Raw genomic sequence first — 14,772 nt, forward strand, 5'->3', positions numbered from 1 at the left:
AAAATAAACCTAAGACTATATGAGAATGCAATCTCATTTATTTGAATAATGAAAATAAAATAAATCTAAGTAGAAAGTGACCTAAGGACATAAATGTCCTCCTCACATACCCTCTCCTGGGTCAATTGTGTCCTTTGAGACTTTAAGGACCCCTGCCTTGGCTTTGGCCCTAGTTGTAGGATCATCATGACTTCTCTTGCCCTTGGGATCAAAGGCTGCCCTAGGAGGGTTTACATCACATAATGCTTCAAACAAAAAGTCAATGCTTTTGCTTATAAAAAATGTGTAAGAATTTACCGAAGCAAATATTTTTATAACAAAAAAGTATTTCTTTTACACACAAGTTCAAAGTTAGAACTTTTGGAGGGAAAGTGTTTCACTCAATTTTTCAAGCATTTGTTTGTGGTAATTTGAACTTGTTTTTCATCTCACCTATTCTCTTAAATTGCATAATTAATCAAAGATCACTAAGGTCTTCATTTTGGTTGTTAAGAGGCTTGGTTTGGATAATGGTTTTTTCTAGATTTTCAAGGCTAAGTTTAAAAAGAGAGCATTTTCGAAAATTTTCTCAATGGAATACTTTACTCTTCTTTTTCTCATTATTGTTTTCCAACCTCTTTTACTTCTTTGAACCTTGGCTTCTATTTTTCTCAATATTTTTGTTTCTTTTTTCATTTTTTGTTTGAAGATTGAGTTTTTATTTTTCTTTTAAGAAGCAAAGTCCACCAATTTCCCCCCAAGTTGATTATTTCAAACTACTCTTTAAAAATTTAATGCTCTCTTAGAATATTTTTCTCAATTTGGCTTTATGGAATAATTTGAAAAAATTGATTTCATTTGTTTGGCTCAAAAGGGGCTTATCAAAGGATATTCTTAATTTGGTTTGGACTTTTTGGATTTTGGTACAACTAATCAAAGAACATGCATTGATCACTTCTTATCATTTTTATGCAATTTAGAGATTTAAAGATTCAAACAAGTTTCATTAGACAAATGAAATGTTGATTCTCACTCATGTGTTTGGCTCATTCCCTTACTTGGTTTGGATTCACACTTTTTAATTCAAAAAATGTTTCCAAAGATCTTGTTAAAAATATTTGCAAAGATCTTGTGACATAAAATTTTCAAGTTATGACATTATGTAACTTTTTTCACAAAATTTTAGCATATATCTCATTTTGCTCAATCAAAGCTTAATTCAAAATATGCTTAACATTTCTAATCATGTAATCATGCTTTTTTTAAAAAAAAATTGTTTTAGTCATTTTGTTTTCGGTTTTGAAGAAACAAATTTACTTTTTATATATTTACACAATGTAGACAAGAAAAAAAAATTAAATTACATCAAGTCTTGTCCCCCTTTTAAATGAAGGTTTGTCCTCAAGCCTTAAATTTTTTGTGAGATTTACTTGATATGATTTAAAAAATTTGTCTAGTTTTTCTAAAATTAAAAAATTAACATTACTAACAAAAGACACTCTATTAATGTTAACTTGCTCATAACATAAATTTAAAACATAAGGGGAAATAACATAAAGAAATGTAACATAATATGAAAGTTGAAATTTTTAGGGAAAAGAAACAACCGGAAAAACTTTTTCTCATTCTTCATCATCTTCCTTTTCTTCCTATTCACTTGTGTCTTGGGACCTCCCGTCAGGCCAGTTAGTCATTGCTACGAATTCTTCATAGGATCCTCTCTTGAAATTACGTTTCTTCCCAAAAATACTATGCAAACTTTTGTATATGCCCTTAAGCCCACGGTAGCATGCCTTTTGTTGCAAATTTTGCATTTGTTGTTCCTTTATTATGGCATCTACCTTAGAACTCATGGTCCTCCCATATTCACTTGGCTGTTTTGAGTTTAAGTCACCAAATTTCTTTCTAAGCTCGGTTTGAGCTTTGGGAAAGGGTTTTTTCTTTGCAATTTTTGATGACATAAGCATGGTTGATTTCATATTTGAGAGTCATCATTTTGTTGTAGGGTCCAGGCACATTTTGAAATTTGCACAAATCAATGATAAAATATGGAAGAATAATTGAAGGGATACCTTCGTTGATGCAATCCCAAATAGCATTTGAGATTACTGCAGTAATATCTACGGAGTCTTCATCATAGATGGAGCTAATTAGCTTTGCTTTAGGAAGAGGGATGTCAGAAACATGTAAGGAAGGCCATATGTTGGAGAGTATGAAGCTTGCCCATATTTGGGTTTGTTGAGTCATACAAAATTTGAAAATGGGCCCAAACATNAAATGGGACCAAACATGTGCTCCAAGTCCTCCAAACATAGACTTTTCCTAACATATTCTTCTTCATGACTTTCTTCTTCACCCAAGTAGGATGCATTGAGCTTCGTTTGAAAATCGCACAAGTCATGTCCTTCACTTGTTGGATTCCATGAGTTACCCAAGTATTCATTGATTACTTGTTTGTTTTAGAAAACTTGAGTCCCATTTACCCAAGTATAACAGTTTCTCATTGCCTCACTTGATGTGATTGAGTTGGCAAAAAATTGTTTAACCACATCCAAAGAAAACATTTTCTTTGGTTGAGCAATTTTTTGCCATCCATATTTTTCTATGATGAAAAGAATACCTCCAAAGTCATCATCACTCAAGTTGACAATTTTTTCTAGAGTTATAACATTCTTGAGTGTGATTTCCTTGAATTTTTTCTTAGCATCATTGGAGACAAATTTGGAGTTGTTGTTCTCCCTTGAGACTTCTTTTCCTCTCCTTGATGAACTTCAGAAATTCCTAAGAAGAGTCCGCAAAACACAAGAAAAACTCTAAAAGAGTTAAAACACAAAAATGTGCATGAGTGTATAGATTTTCATGAATTAAACTTTTTGCACATTTTATTTGAAGAAGATTGAATAACCATAAAAGTAATTTACAAAAGAAAATAATTTAAGAAGGAAAACTTATATGATGAGGTTAAAGAGAAAACTTGAAATTTTGAGAGAAAAAGTTTTTGTGTAAGGATGAATTTTGCAAATTTTGCTTGATGATTTGTGTTTCAAGAATGAGTGTTTAATTAGGAGTTGGAAGTCCTTGGTCAAGGTCTTTGGTCAAGAATTTTCGGTCAAAAATTTAAGAAAAACTCCTCTTTTGATGAATTTTTGGTTCCAAGGCTCCTGGCCTGGTCAGACTTGCGCTGAGCGCATGGTCCCCCACGCTAAGCAGTGGATCAGTGGTCCAGGCTTGACCGAGTAATGAGCCTTGACCAAGACTTTTGACTATGTTTTGGGCCTTTTTCTGATTTTTCAGTTTTTATGCATTTGACCCATTAACCCATTGTTGAAAAAGAAAAACTTTTCTCTTGTAAAAAATATTTTCCGAGTTTTGATCCCCCTAAAAGAAAATTTTTCAAATTTTTTAATTCTAACAATCAATTAAAATAAGGATAAAATTGTAGAAAGGGAAATAGTATATTATATATCAAAATATACTAAGTTGACTCCCAGCAAGCGCTTCTTTAATGTCATTAGCTTGACATTAGTTATCATCCATTTTCTTCTACTGCCCCGATGGTCCGGATTCACCTCTCAGGATTGCATTGCCATGTTCTCTAGGGTTTATTTCTGTGTTAGCTGAAAATGTTGATTTTTCATTTTCAGCTATTTGCTTGGCCAACTGCCCAATTTGTATTTCCATATTCCTGAGAGAAGCATCAGTGTTTTTCTGATTTACCATGGTCATCTGCATAAACTGCTTCAAAGTGTCTTCCAGTTTGATGCTTTTGTCCTGAGTTGGATGCTGATACTGATTATTCCGGGTAGAAGTTTTGTTTTCTGAGGAAGTTCTTGCCTCCAAGGTTGATTCTTTTGAAATTGATTATTACCCCCATGACGGTAATTACCTTGAAAATTTTGTCTTGGAGGATTTCCAACAAAATGAACTTCCTCATTTTGGAAGACATTGACATCATGATCCTCATTGCAATTGTCACACCTATAAATCTGATTCTTTGAGGTTTCCCGCAACTGTTTTGGCATATCATTGAGTTTTTTGTTACCTCCTCTAACTGTTGTTGAAGCAGTTTATGTTGGGCCAAAACGGCATCAGCTGAGTTCAGTTCAAGCATTCCACCTTGCCTAGGTGGTGGCCTTCGTTGGTGTTGACTTTTCTAATCGTTCAAGGCCATGGATTCGATAATTTCAATTGCTTCCTGTAGAGGTTTAGCCATTAATTGTCCACCTGCAGTTGCATTTAAGATCCATTTATGTTGCTGCTGAAGTCCATTAACAAAGATATGAATCTGAGTTTGTACGTCAAATCCGTGGTTTGACACTTTCTGAGCATAGATTTAAATCTATCACATGCCTCGCATTGGCTTTCCCCAAAAGGTTGGATAAAGGTGGAGATCGCAGTTCTTAAATCCATAAATTTTCTTTGCGGAAAATATCTCGACATAAATTTTTCTTCCACCAGATTCCAGTCATTTTGCATATGTTGTGGGAGATCGAGGAACCATTCTTTAGCTTTTCCGATTAATGTTAACGAAAAAGTCTTAGAAAGATGGTCTCTTCTTCAGACTTGGAGATCCCAACAGTACTAACCAACTCATAAAATTTAGTGAGATGGTTGTATGGATCTTCGTGGTCTAATCCAGCAAAAGGGTTGGCGCATATGAGCTGTACTAATCCTGTTTTCATTTCAGCCGGCCTTTGAGAGCCGGAAGGTCTTCCGACTCTTATCATGTTTCTAGGATTGAAACTGACAAATACACATACAAATATACAAGATTGTGATATTTTATACAAAAAGTATTATTTTAAGTTGATTTTTCTCAATTATGCTTAAGATAAGTGCCATAAAAGTGTATGAATTTTAGATATGTTTGACACTTATTACAAATCTAAATAGAAAACTAGTCAACACATTTTCATTATTTTTGGTTCATTACAAAATAGATCAATAATTATAAGGAGATATATTTAAATCACTCTTATGTTATATTTTTATATACAAAAAATATTGAAAATGTATTGACTCGTATACTATTTAGACTTGTTTCAATAATATATTATATTTTGTTTAACTTAATTACAGTTATCACTATTTTTGTGATGAAGATCGCATTTATTTCTTATGCAAAGGTAATCAGTGTTATATATGTATATGAATTAGGGTTTTTTGTAGGTGTAAAAAATGGATAGGTGATTTGTGTAATTTCACTAAAACTTAGAGATAGTGTTGTTAAAACAGTACCGGTTATCAAACCGGTCAGGGTACTGGTATAGTGGTACAGTGGTTCAACTAGTGGTTCAGTAATTAAACTGCATGCCGGTTAAACCGGACATACCTACTTATATTTATATATAGATAAACCTATAACAAAAAAATTACAAATAGGTAGATACTCAAATTTATGATCCATATTTATAATCTACTCAAAATTCACATAAATAAACAACTTTAAGTCTTTAACAAATTCAAAGTCTAAATTAAAAAACATATATCAATCCAAAAGTATCACTTAACAACCACAAAATATAAATAAATGACATAACTTCACAACTCACTCTATAAAACAAATAAATTTAGAGTTTTAACATTTAACATCAAGGAGTCAAAGTTATCTTATATGAATATTATATTTTTCTATCAAATCCTATCTTCAGACAGTACTCCAAGATTACACAAATGTCACTGAGATTACACACGAATGTTAGGAACCAAAATGTGTAATCTAAGTATGCTTTGGAAGCATGTGCCTTGAAGTGTTGAAGAAGAGTTGGAAAGATGGGTCACCTTGTAATGAGTTTTTTAGTTTTTAAAAAAAAAAAATATATGTGACCAACCGGTTTAGTAAAATACCAGCCGGTTCACCAGTTTTGATCGGTTTTGATACTTGGCCGGTTCAACACCTATACCGTACCGGTTATGGGTCCGGTTCACCGGTTGAACCGGCCGGTACGGTACAGTTTTTATAACTATGCTTAGAAATGTCAATGTAATTTACTCTATAATATATGTTTGAGTACCTTAGCTGGAAACTGATTATAAACTAATATGTTTTGATTGGACAATGTTTATGTTATGATTATTTTGCTTGTTTTTTACATTATTTTTTAAATATACATTTTTTTAATATTTACCATCATATATATTTTCACTATAATTTTTTTAATTTTTAATATTGTATAAAGCTAACAAATATATTAAAATAAAATAAAATACAATATAAAAACCAATATTAATATTAAAAATAACATGACATAAAAATAAATAGAAGTTGTTAAAATTGAGTTACGCAATTCACGAAATAAATAATACAAAAATGTCAAGTTTTATGAAAGTTTTAATATTAATATTAATATGGAGAATTATGAAGTTTGGTGGAAGAGTAAAAATGAGAAAATATATAAAGTTACTATGTGATAAAATGAGAAGTGAAAAAATTTAAAAAATAAACTAACTCATGATTTTGGAGCTTATAATTTTCATTTATAAAAACCGAGTTTATAATCCATTTGGTTGTTAAACATACACAATTTACATATTGAGCTTATTTTTCAAAAAAATAAGGAAAAACTCAAAACTTTAATTATACCAAACATACATTTAGTGTGTCATTTGGTGTTTTTAGATGTCAGTTAAAATTGATCTTCTTGAGGTAATTAATAGAGAAAATAAAAGTATGAGAATGTGTGAAATAATAGTAATACATTAATAGAAAAGAATAAAAGAATATGTGCAAGTTTGATGTAGTTATTATTAAAATGTTACAAAATGATAAAATTCGAATATAGAAATTATTTATTAAAGATTACTAAATGGAATTGAATGAAATTATACATGTTCAATTACCTGAATATGCTTTATGCATATTTATATAATAATAATGACAAAATTGAAATATAGAAATTACACGTTGTTCAATTAACTAAATACCCATTAGTTATATTCATATATTAGTATAGAAGTACATACAACCTTAAATATCAAAATATTAAAAGAGTGTAGTATTTATGCAATGATAATATAAAGATTTTATACACAATCAGTCTATTATTCATCATTTATTTGCATTAAATCGATAATAATTCAAAATAAATGATGAATTAAAGATATACATTTTTTCTCATATTAAAAAGGTATGAAATATTTTAATTATTTTGACGGTAGTTTTATCGCTTGTTTATTTCCAAATCCACCTTACAAAAAGGTACCCTTTTCCGACCTGCTTCACCCAAAAAACGTAGACCACAGCCGCCAGATCAATTCACGCTCCGCCGTGCCATCAAGACCGTCTCTCCAGGTAAGTGACATTTCTGCTCAGTTTCGATTCCCTTCATTATTTTCCATTTTATTGCTAATACTAATATTTAACAAATCTGATTCTATTCATTATTCTACATCAAATGAATCACTTTGATTGAAATTGTTCTTATACTCATATTTGTACTATTCCTACTCATCATAATGCTATACTTACTGCTATACTATACCCTATACTCTTGTGTATTGTTTTCATTTCCCTTTTACTATTCAAATAATAAAAGGGAAGATTCTGTTTGTGAGTTGGGTTTCGGAAGGAAAGAAAGTGAAACATAAGTCTGTAGAGTGAACTCAGGAGTGTATTTCATATCTCTGAAGCTTTTCATTTCCCTCCAAAACTCAACTTGCAAGTAGACCCTTAGATTACAAGATTTTGATTGGAATAATAATTGATTGAAATCTCAATATTTGTGTAGCTATGATCATGGCTTCCTCTCTCATTGCTCCAACTTCTACATCCTTCTTCCAATCAAAGGTTCTTTTCTTCTTTTTACACCAATTATCACATTAATTTCATTCTCCTATTTTTCCTCATATGTTGCATATTTTTTTATTTTGCATCCTTTTATAAAAAAATGTTAACTTTGCACTAACCCATGTGTTTTTTGGTTTCTCAGAAAGATATTGGTCTCTCTCCTTCTAGTTCACGTCACAGATGCCACAAACCGGCTTCCAGGAGAATCTGTTGCTCCATTGCTGCACCACACCAAGCGCAACGCCAACCATCAACCACTGGATCAGTTCCGTTACTACTTTTTTTTTATGTTTAGCCTTTTGGTTTTTTGTGACTTTTGAGACCTTGTTGGTAATTTGAGGCTTGTTTGGTTTCAGGTGAAAACGGCAATGACGATGACAGAGAAGATATTTGCTAGAGCTTCTGAGAAATCCTATTTGAGTCCTGGGGATAATGTTTGGGTTAATGTTGATGTTTTGATGACACATGATGTCTGTGGCCCTGGTTCTATCGGGATTTTTAAGAGGGAATTTGGTGAGAATGCCAAGGTAATTGGATTGCCATTTCTCAATGTCTTGTCTGGGATTTTGATTTAAGATGGTTGTAAATTTATTTTAGATTAAGCATTGAACTGGTATGTGAACATTCTTTATGTGAGCTTGGATTGTATTGGAGTTATTGACTTCAGTTTTATGTAGTTTGGGAAAGGGGTGTCTTTCGATTATGATAGTTTTTGAAGAAAATGGGATTGATTCTGTGTAATGAAACTATGAAAGTGATCTGAAGAAAGTAGGATCAGACTCATTCAAGGATCTGTTTTATTTTCTACAGTTGCTTAATGTCTGTTCCTCTTACATGCTAAGACCAATTTTTTGTCATTTTGTTATCCTGACTGCACAAATCCTTTGAAATTGAAGGTCTGGGATCGCGAAAAGATTGTAATAATACCTGACCACTATATATTCACAAGTGATGAACGTGCCAATCGTAATGTAGACATATTAAGAGATTTTTGTAACGAGCAGAATATCAAGTACTTCTATGATATTAAGGATCTTAGTAATTTCAAGGTACATGTTCTTTTCATTTCTTAGTATTAAATTATTAATTTGGTTGTTTCAATTCTTAAAGATCATTGTATTGTGTGATGTCCATGAATGTTGACTGCGAGATTATAACAATGTAGGCAAATCCAGACTACAAAGGTGTTTGCCATGTTGCTCTTGCTCAGGAAGGTCATTGTAGGCCAGGAGAGGTTTGTTTAGTTTAAAAAGTTATTTGAAAGAATGTTCAAGTATTGTGTTGTTTGACAAAAAAATGGTTCTTGCTTTGTTAATCCCATTCTGCTGCCTGCAGGTTCTCTTAGGTACCGATTCTCACACTTGTACTGCTGGAGCGTTTGGTCAATTTGCTACGGGGATTGGCAATACCGATGCAGGTTTTGTGTTGGGAGCAGGGAAGCTCCTGCTCAAGGTAATTCTATGTTTTACTAAGGTCTTTGTTTCAAGTTACTATGTTTTAGATTCATTCTTTACTATCACCTTTCTATTCTCTTTATTAATAGTAGTGGTAATTGTTAAATTGCAGGTGCCTCCAACTCTGAGATTTGTAATGGATGGAGAAATGCCCCCTTATTTGCTTGCAAAGGATTTGATCTTGCAAGTAAGTATACTTGATTTGTTTCTGCTGAATATTTCAGATTAATATGGTAACCTTGGGTTCTTTAATTAGCTTGTTTGCATGTAGGGAATATAAGAATCACATCCTGACATGAGTGAATATTTACCTTGCAGACTATTGGTGAAATATCTGTGGCTGGTGCAACCTATAAGTCAATGGAGTTTGTTGGCTCAACTATTGAAAGTTTAAATGTAAGTATGTTCAGCAAGATGTTATGCTATGATGTAACTCTATTGTTTATGTTATTTACCCATTGGATAGATGGAAGAACGGATGACATTGTGCAACATGGCTGTTGAAGCTGGAGGAAAGAATGGTATTGTTCCTGCTGACAACACTACATTTAAATATCTCGAGGTTTGTGAAACTGAGCAGATGCACTTAAATTGTTTTGTTACCCCTCATGTTAGATGTATATGTTAGCATTTTTGCACATACCTCTCTTCTTTCTCTCAATGAACCAATGAACTACCCTTTTCTTTTAATAAAAAATTGGTTGCATTTACTTTTCCATACCTAGGTTGGGACAAGATTCAGCTTGGTAATTCTTTGGCTCTGTTATCATCAGAGGAGTGTGTATGATTCTATCATGTCTTGAATAGTAGTGACTAGTGACTGTATCATGCTTTTCTTTTTCATCTTATTGATTCCAATATCTAATCCTGCCCAATGAATATGTCATCTCATGAAGTTTTGATGGAGTAGTGGCTGTCTGTGTTCCCCACGCGTGATCCCTTTGCATATGTTGCCTATGTCTTGGCCAGAATTGGCTTTAATACTGTTTTTATTTCTCGTGCAGGGTAGGACATCTGTGCCATATGAACCAGTTTACAGTGACCTGCAAGCAAGGTAATCAATATATTTCTAATTCCTTGGTTTACCCCTTAAAACTCCGTGATGATTGATAACGAAAAGTAAATGTTCCATGTATAGGATATTATTCAATAAATTGCATTTTATCTATTGGCATTATATGTTTTGATGGACAAGTTGTAGTATATAATTGGAATGATGTTTGTAAAATAAACACGACAAATATTTATCATAGTAATATAGACCCAATGGTGTCACTTCCTTGTGATTACTAAGGAAGTTTTCATGTGACTATGTGAGTATATTTTAGTTATGATTTTGTTACTCTTGTTCTCTTGTCATTTAATGAAATTAAAACATAAACAATAATTATGCTTTAGTCCCACTAGATGGGTCAACTACATGGATCGAACGATGCCGTAGTGCTCTATCATAAATCATGCCATTGACAAAGCATTGATTTCTAAACCGTTTTACCTATTGTTTTTCTTGGTCTCCCTTGTCCTCTAGAAATGAGACTAATCTTCATTTGATATACTTTCCTTATTGGGACATCTAAGGATATCCTCCACACATGCCCAAATGATCTTCATTTGAATAGGCACTAATCATATTAAATGTGTCATCATAGGCCCGAAATTTAATCACAAGATGAGCCTCAATTTCTTTTCAATGATTACTGATCAAATATCAACCCACCCCATTTTCCCTCCAATTACATGTTCATATCTAACTTGGCCCGCTTCTTCGAAAAATCTCCTCTTTGGATTGTCATGTTGTATATGGATTTAACCTATCAGACCAAACTTATATGCATGATTGTTGTTCATTGACATGGTTATATTTTAGCATGCATCATCTAGAAGTTAATAAAGGAGAACTAACATAACATCTGCAAAATTATGCTGAAGAGAAACGGAATGTAGCTACTAGCAACTGAAATATTAGTATCCATTGGTGATCATTTTTACCCATTACTCAGACCCTTTTTTTTTATGTTGGTATCTAGTTTTCTTTCTGAGTATAGATTTGATGTCTCAAAATTGGAGCCATTGGTGGCCAAGGTCAGTCCTTCACATTTCCACTGTGGTTTTATTTTTTGTTTATTTTCTGTACTATTTTTTTGTTATTACTCAACACCATTCCACAGCTAATACAATGCATATGGATGTTGCAGCCCCACTCTCCAGATAACCGGGCTTTAGCAAGAGAGTGCAAGGATGTGAAAATTGACAGAGTGTACATAGGATCTTGTACCGGTGGAAAAACAGAGGATTTCTTGGCTGTAGCAAAAGTTTTTCTAGCAGCAGTAAGCAATATATTTCCCTAATGTGCATGCAAAGTTCTATATGCCAAAGTTATAAAAGATGCGGCCTTTTCAGTCCGGGTCTACTTATTTTGTGTACAAGGCTACATTTACTGCAACATTTGTCGATGTAGTATTGTATGAGCTACGGGTCTTCTAAAATGCAGTCTGCCTGTTTTCTTGTATGGTATTTTTTTGTGTACATTCTTATATGGTATTACATCTTGCATTGAATCATTTACTCAGTTTTATATATAATTTATGCTGCTTTTTAGACATGTTTTGTGTAAATGTCTCCTGACTCCTGTGAATCTTTGAAGTGCATGTTATGGGTCATTTATTTATCTTAAAATCCATCCCCACATTTTTTTTAATCTTTTTGATATGATACTATTTCCCCTAATGAAGAACTTGATATATCTGTAGGGTAAAAAGGTCAAAGTTCCCACATTTCTTGTGCCTGCAACACAGAAGGTTTGATACCTTTGCTTCAGTGGTTTTACAGTTAATGAATTCCATGTTGATTGCAATGATAGATAACTCATTCTGACATTTCTATTAATTGAATTTCAGGTTTGGATGGACTTATATAGCATCCCAGTCCCTGGATCAGGTGGAAAGACTTGCTCACAGATATTTGAAGAAGCTGGGTGTGACACACCTGCTAGTCCTAGTTGCGGTGCTTGTTTGGGTGGCCCAAAAGATACATATGCACGATTGAATGAACCTCAGGCAAGTTCCTTTGCTTCTGTCAGGAGTATCTTGTAATATAATCAACAATTATCTATATCTTTGCTTCTCTCATAATTCCTACCCAGTTGCGTTGCATCACATGAAATAAAATGAACCTTTCAGCAAGTGAAATTAGAAATGGTTAAACCCAAGACACTAGTGTAATTAGAAAGGGTAAAACTGGCAACCATATGTTAAATGGTGTATGCAGAAGTGACTCAGTAAGAACAATTGTTACTTTGAGAAATGAGAACACTTAATATGGACTATTGGATATTATTTGAATGGTCAAGATTAAGAGTGATCATGTGACTAATCACTAACTTTTAATCCAAACCATCCATCTGATTTTAAGACCCAAATTTATTGTTCTCACAGTTTTTGTGTAAGAATTGTTCTCACTTGAGTCACTATTTGCTCTATACTATGTAGTTAGATAGGGTATTATGAAAGAAGAAAAAGGTAAGACATGATTATATGGTCACTTTATTTTATTTTTTCTAAATAAAATAAAGTAAAATCCTAACAATTTAAAAACTGTAAAATGCAAAAGAAAATAAATCCCTGAAGAGTAGGATGTAAGCTGGGTTTGATGAGAATGAAGATGGTTTTTTCTCTTGTTTTTTTTCTTCAATTTTTATTGTAGAATATAAAATGTATGTTTCTTAATGTTGTAACTAGCACAGATGAATGGCTTCTCTACCATATGATGAGTAATGAGACTTGTTAACTTTATTCCATTGCTTATGGAATATTTGATGGTTGTGCAGGTTTGTGTTTCAACCACAAATAGGAACTTCCCTGGCAGAATGGGGCACAAGGAAGGTGAAATATACCTGGCTTCTCCATATACAGCTGCAGCATCTGCATTGACTGGTTTTGTTACTGATCCAAGAGAGTTCTTGCAGTAGGACGTTTATATTCAATGAACCCCTTGTAATGTATTATTCCCTTTATTAGTTTTATTTACCAAGATTGGTTTTGTTAGTACTTGGGTATGACTTCAGTTTCATACATTTATTCAGTTATATTCTAATAAAATTTCAACTTCATAAAACCACTATTTTCTTCTGTTGAAGCTTATTGTCCTGTTTGAGTTATATAAGGTTTGAGTTTGATGGCTTTAAAGCGATGTATAATACGTGTTATGACTTATGAGATTGAAATTTATACAAAACCCCATCTACACTGATCTACCCATTTTCGAATATTATTGTTTTTCAGTGTCACTAGTTCCTCAATTATTTGAAAATAAAATGGAATACTATGTATAAAGTTCGGAAAATTTTGAATATAAGTTTATTGCATAAAAATTTAAAAAAAATTGCTATATTTTTTTTTAAAATAATTTAATATAAAAATAATGTATATGGAAATTACTAAAAGTAACAAAGTATTAATACATATGTCAACAAAAAAATATTAACACATGATATAATTAGTTGTGATTTATTATTAATCTGTCAAAGATGAGAACTCAACTTAACCATCCTTGCTCTCTTTCCAAGTATTCCTAGAGGGGACTTTTTCTTTATCACCATCCTCATACAGAAAAATTCCACAAGTTATAATACCACAATAGTATATAAGCACAAAGTTTTCTAAACACCAAAAAAAATTCTCCCACCTAAGTCGAATTCTAAGTGTATGTTTTGTTTCAAGGTGGCACTATCACTAAACGTGATTCTGACCGAAAGCTAGGACTGAATGTGATTATGAAGCTTCCCAAGGTGAAAACAAACATGCACATAGTAGTGATTTCACTAAGTTCGTCCACATTGATTAATACTGAGTGTAGGAAAACTACATTAATGAATTTACATAGCTTCTTGATTAATTTATGATAATGTTTTTGTTATTGGTGTGTACGAAACATGGCACATGATGTTTTATTTATGTTATCTTTGTTTCACATCTTTCAATTGAAATAAAATGTCACACTCTTATGTTGTGCTCCATTTATAGAACATAAACGATACACAGAATTAAACTCGTTCTATTTCGTATGCTGAAGCATGTTTACCAAACCCTACCTATATTTTCCTCCTTATTTTCCTGAGGAAATTGAAGGCCACAAATTATATCCAGGGCTTGTAAATGTACTGAAGTCAGAGTGGCTATTAAAAGAAAATTAGATGAAACGAAACAGTTCATTTTCTATACTTGTATGTCTGCCATATTGTCCAAGCTTAAGAGGAACATAGATCTGTTGTACTAAATCTCTGTCAATAAAAACATATCATGCTAGTTAAAATTTTTAAACATTTATTATTATTGTTATTTTTGTTTTATTATCATTAGTGTGAGATAAAATCTGAAATATGATTTGGGACAACAAATCTTTATTCAAAGTGTAAGAGTATACTTTTACAACTTTGAGCACTTTATCATCAGATTTCCTCATGCTGAAATAAACAAAGTTGATTTTCAGCTGTATTTATTCTACACACATTATAAGATGCAAATGGATCCTAAAGAGTTAATACCAGCTAAGAAA

The 14,772-nt window shown here is 32.3% G+C and overlaps 1 protein-coding gene across 2 annotated transcripts; it reads left to right on the plus strand.

Annotated features, from left to right (window-relative positions):
* The first annotated feature begins 7,146 nt into the window (after positions 1–7,146).
* On the plus strand, positions 7,147–13,335 carry LOC109340393 (3-isopropylmalate dehydratase large subunit, chloroplastic-like). Of its 2 annotated transcripts, none has more exons than XM_019578076.1 (16): positions 7,147–7,270; positions 7,707–7,765; positions 7,908–8,030; positions 8,122–8,292; positions 8,662–8,814; positions 8,931–8,999; positions 9,101–9,217; positions 9,332–9,406; positions 9,538–9,615; positions 9,686–9,781; positions 10,224–10,273; positions 11,247–11,301; positions 11,415–11,546; positions 11,970–12,017; positions 12,117–12,275; positions 13,046–13,335. In XM_019578076.1, exons 2-16 carry the CDS (start codon positions 7,709–7,711, stop codon positions 13,184–13,186), a joined length of 1,524 nt encoding a protein of 507 aa, XP_019433621.1. In that variant the 5' UTR covers positions 7,147–7,270; positions 7,707–7,708; the 3' UTR covers positions 13,187–13,335. The 2 variants fall into 2 exon arrangements, with proteins under 2 accessions (XP_019433621.1, XP_019433622.1); XM_019578077.1 differs by having other exon boundaries at positions 7,159–7,290.
* Positions 13,336–14,772: the final 1,437 nt, after the last annotated feature.

The sequence above is a fragment of the Lupinus angustifolius genome, unplaced genomic scaffold (assembly GCF_001865875.1).
Source record: "Lupinus angustifolius cultivar Tanjil unplaced genomic scaffold, LupAngTanjil_v1.0 Scaffold_168_6, whole genome shotgun sequence".
NCBI lineage: Eukaryota > Viridiplantae > Streptophyta > Magnoliopsida > Fabales > Fabaceae > Lupinus > Lupinus angustifolius.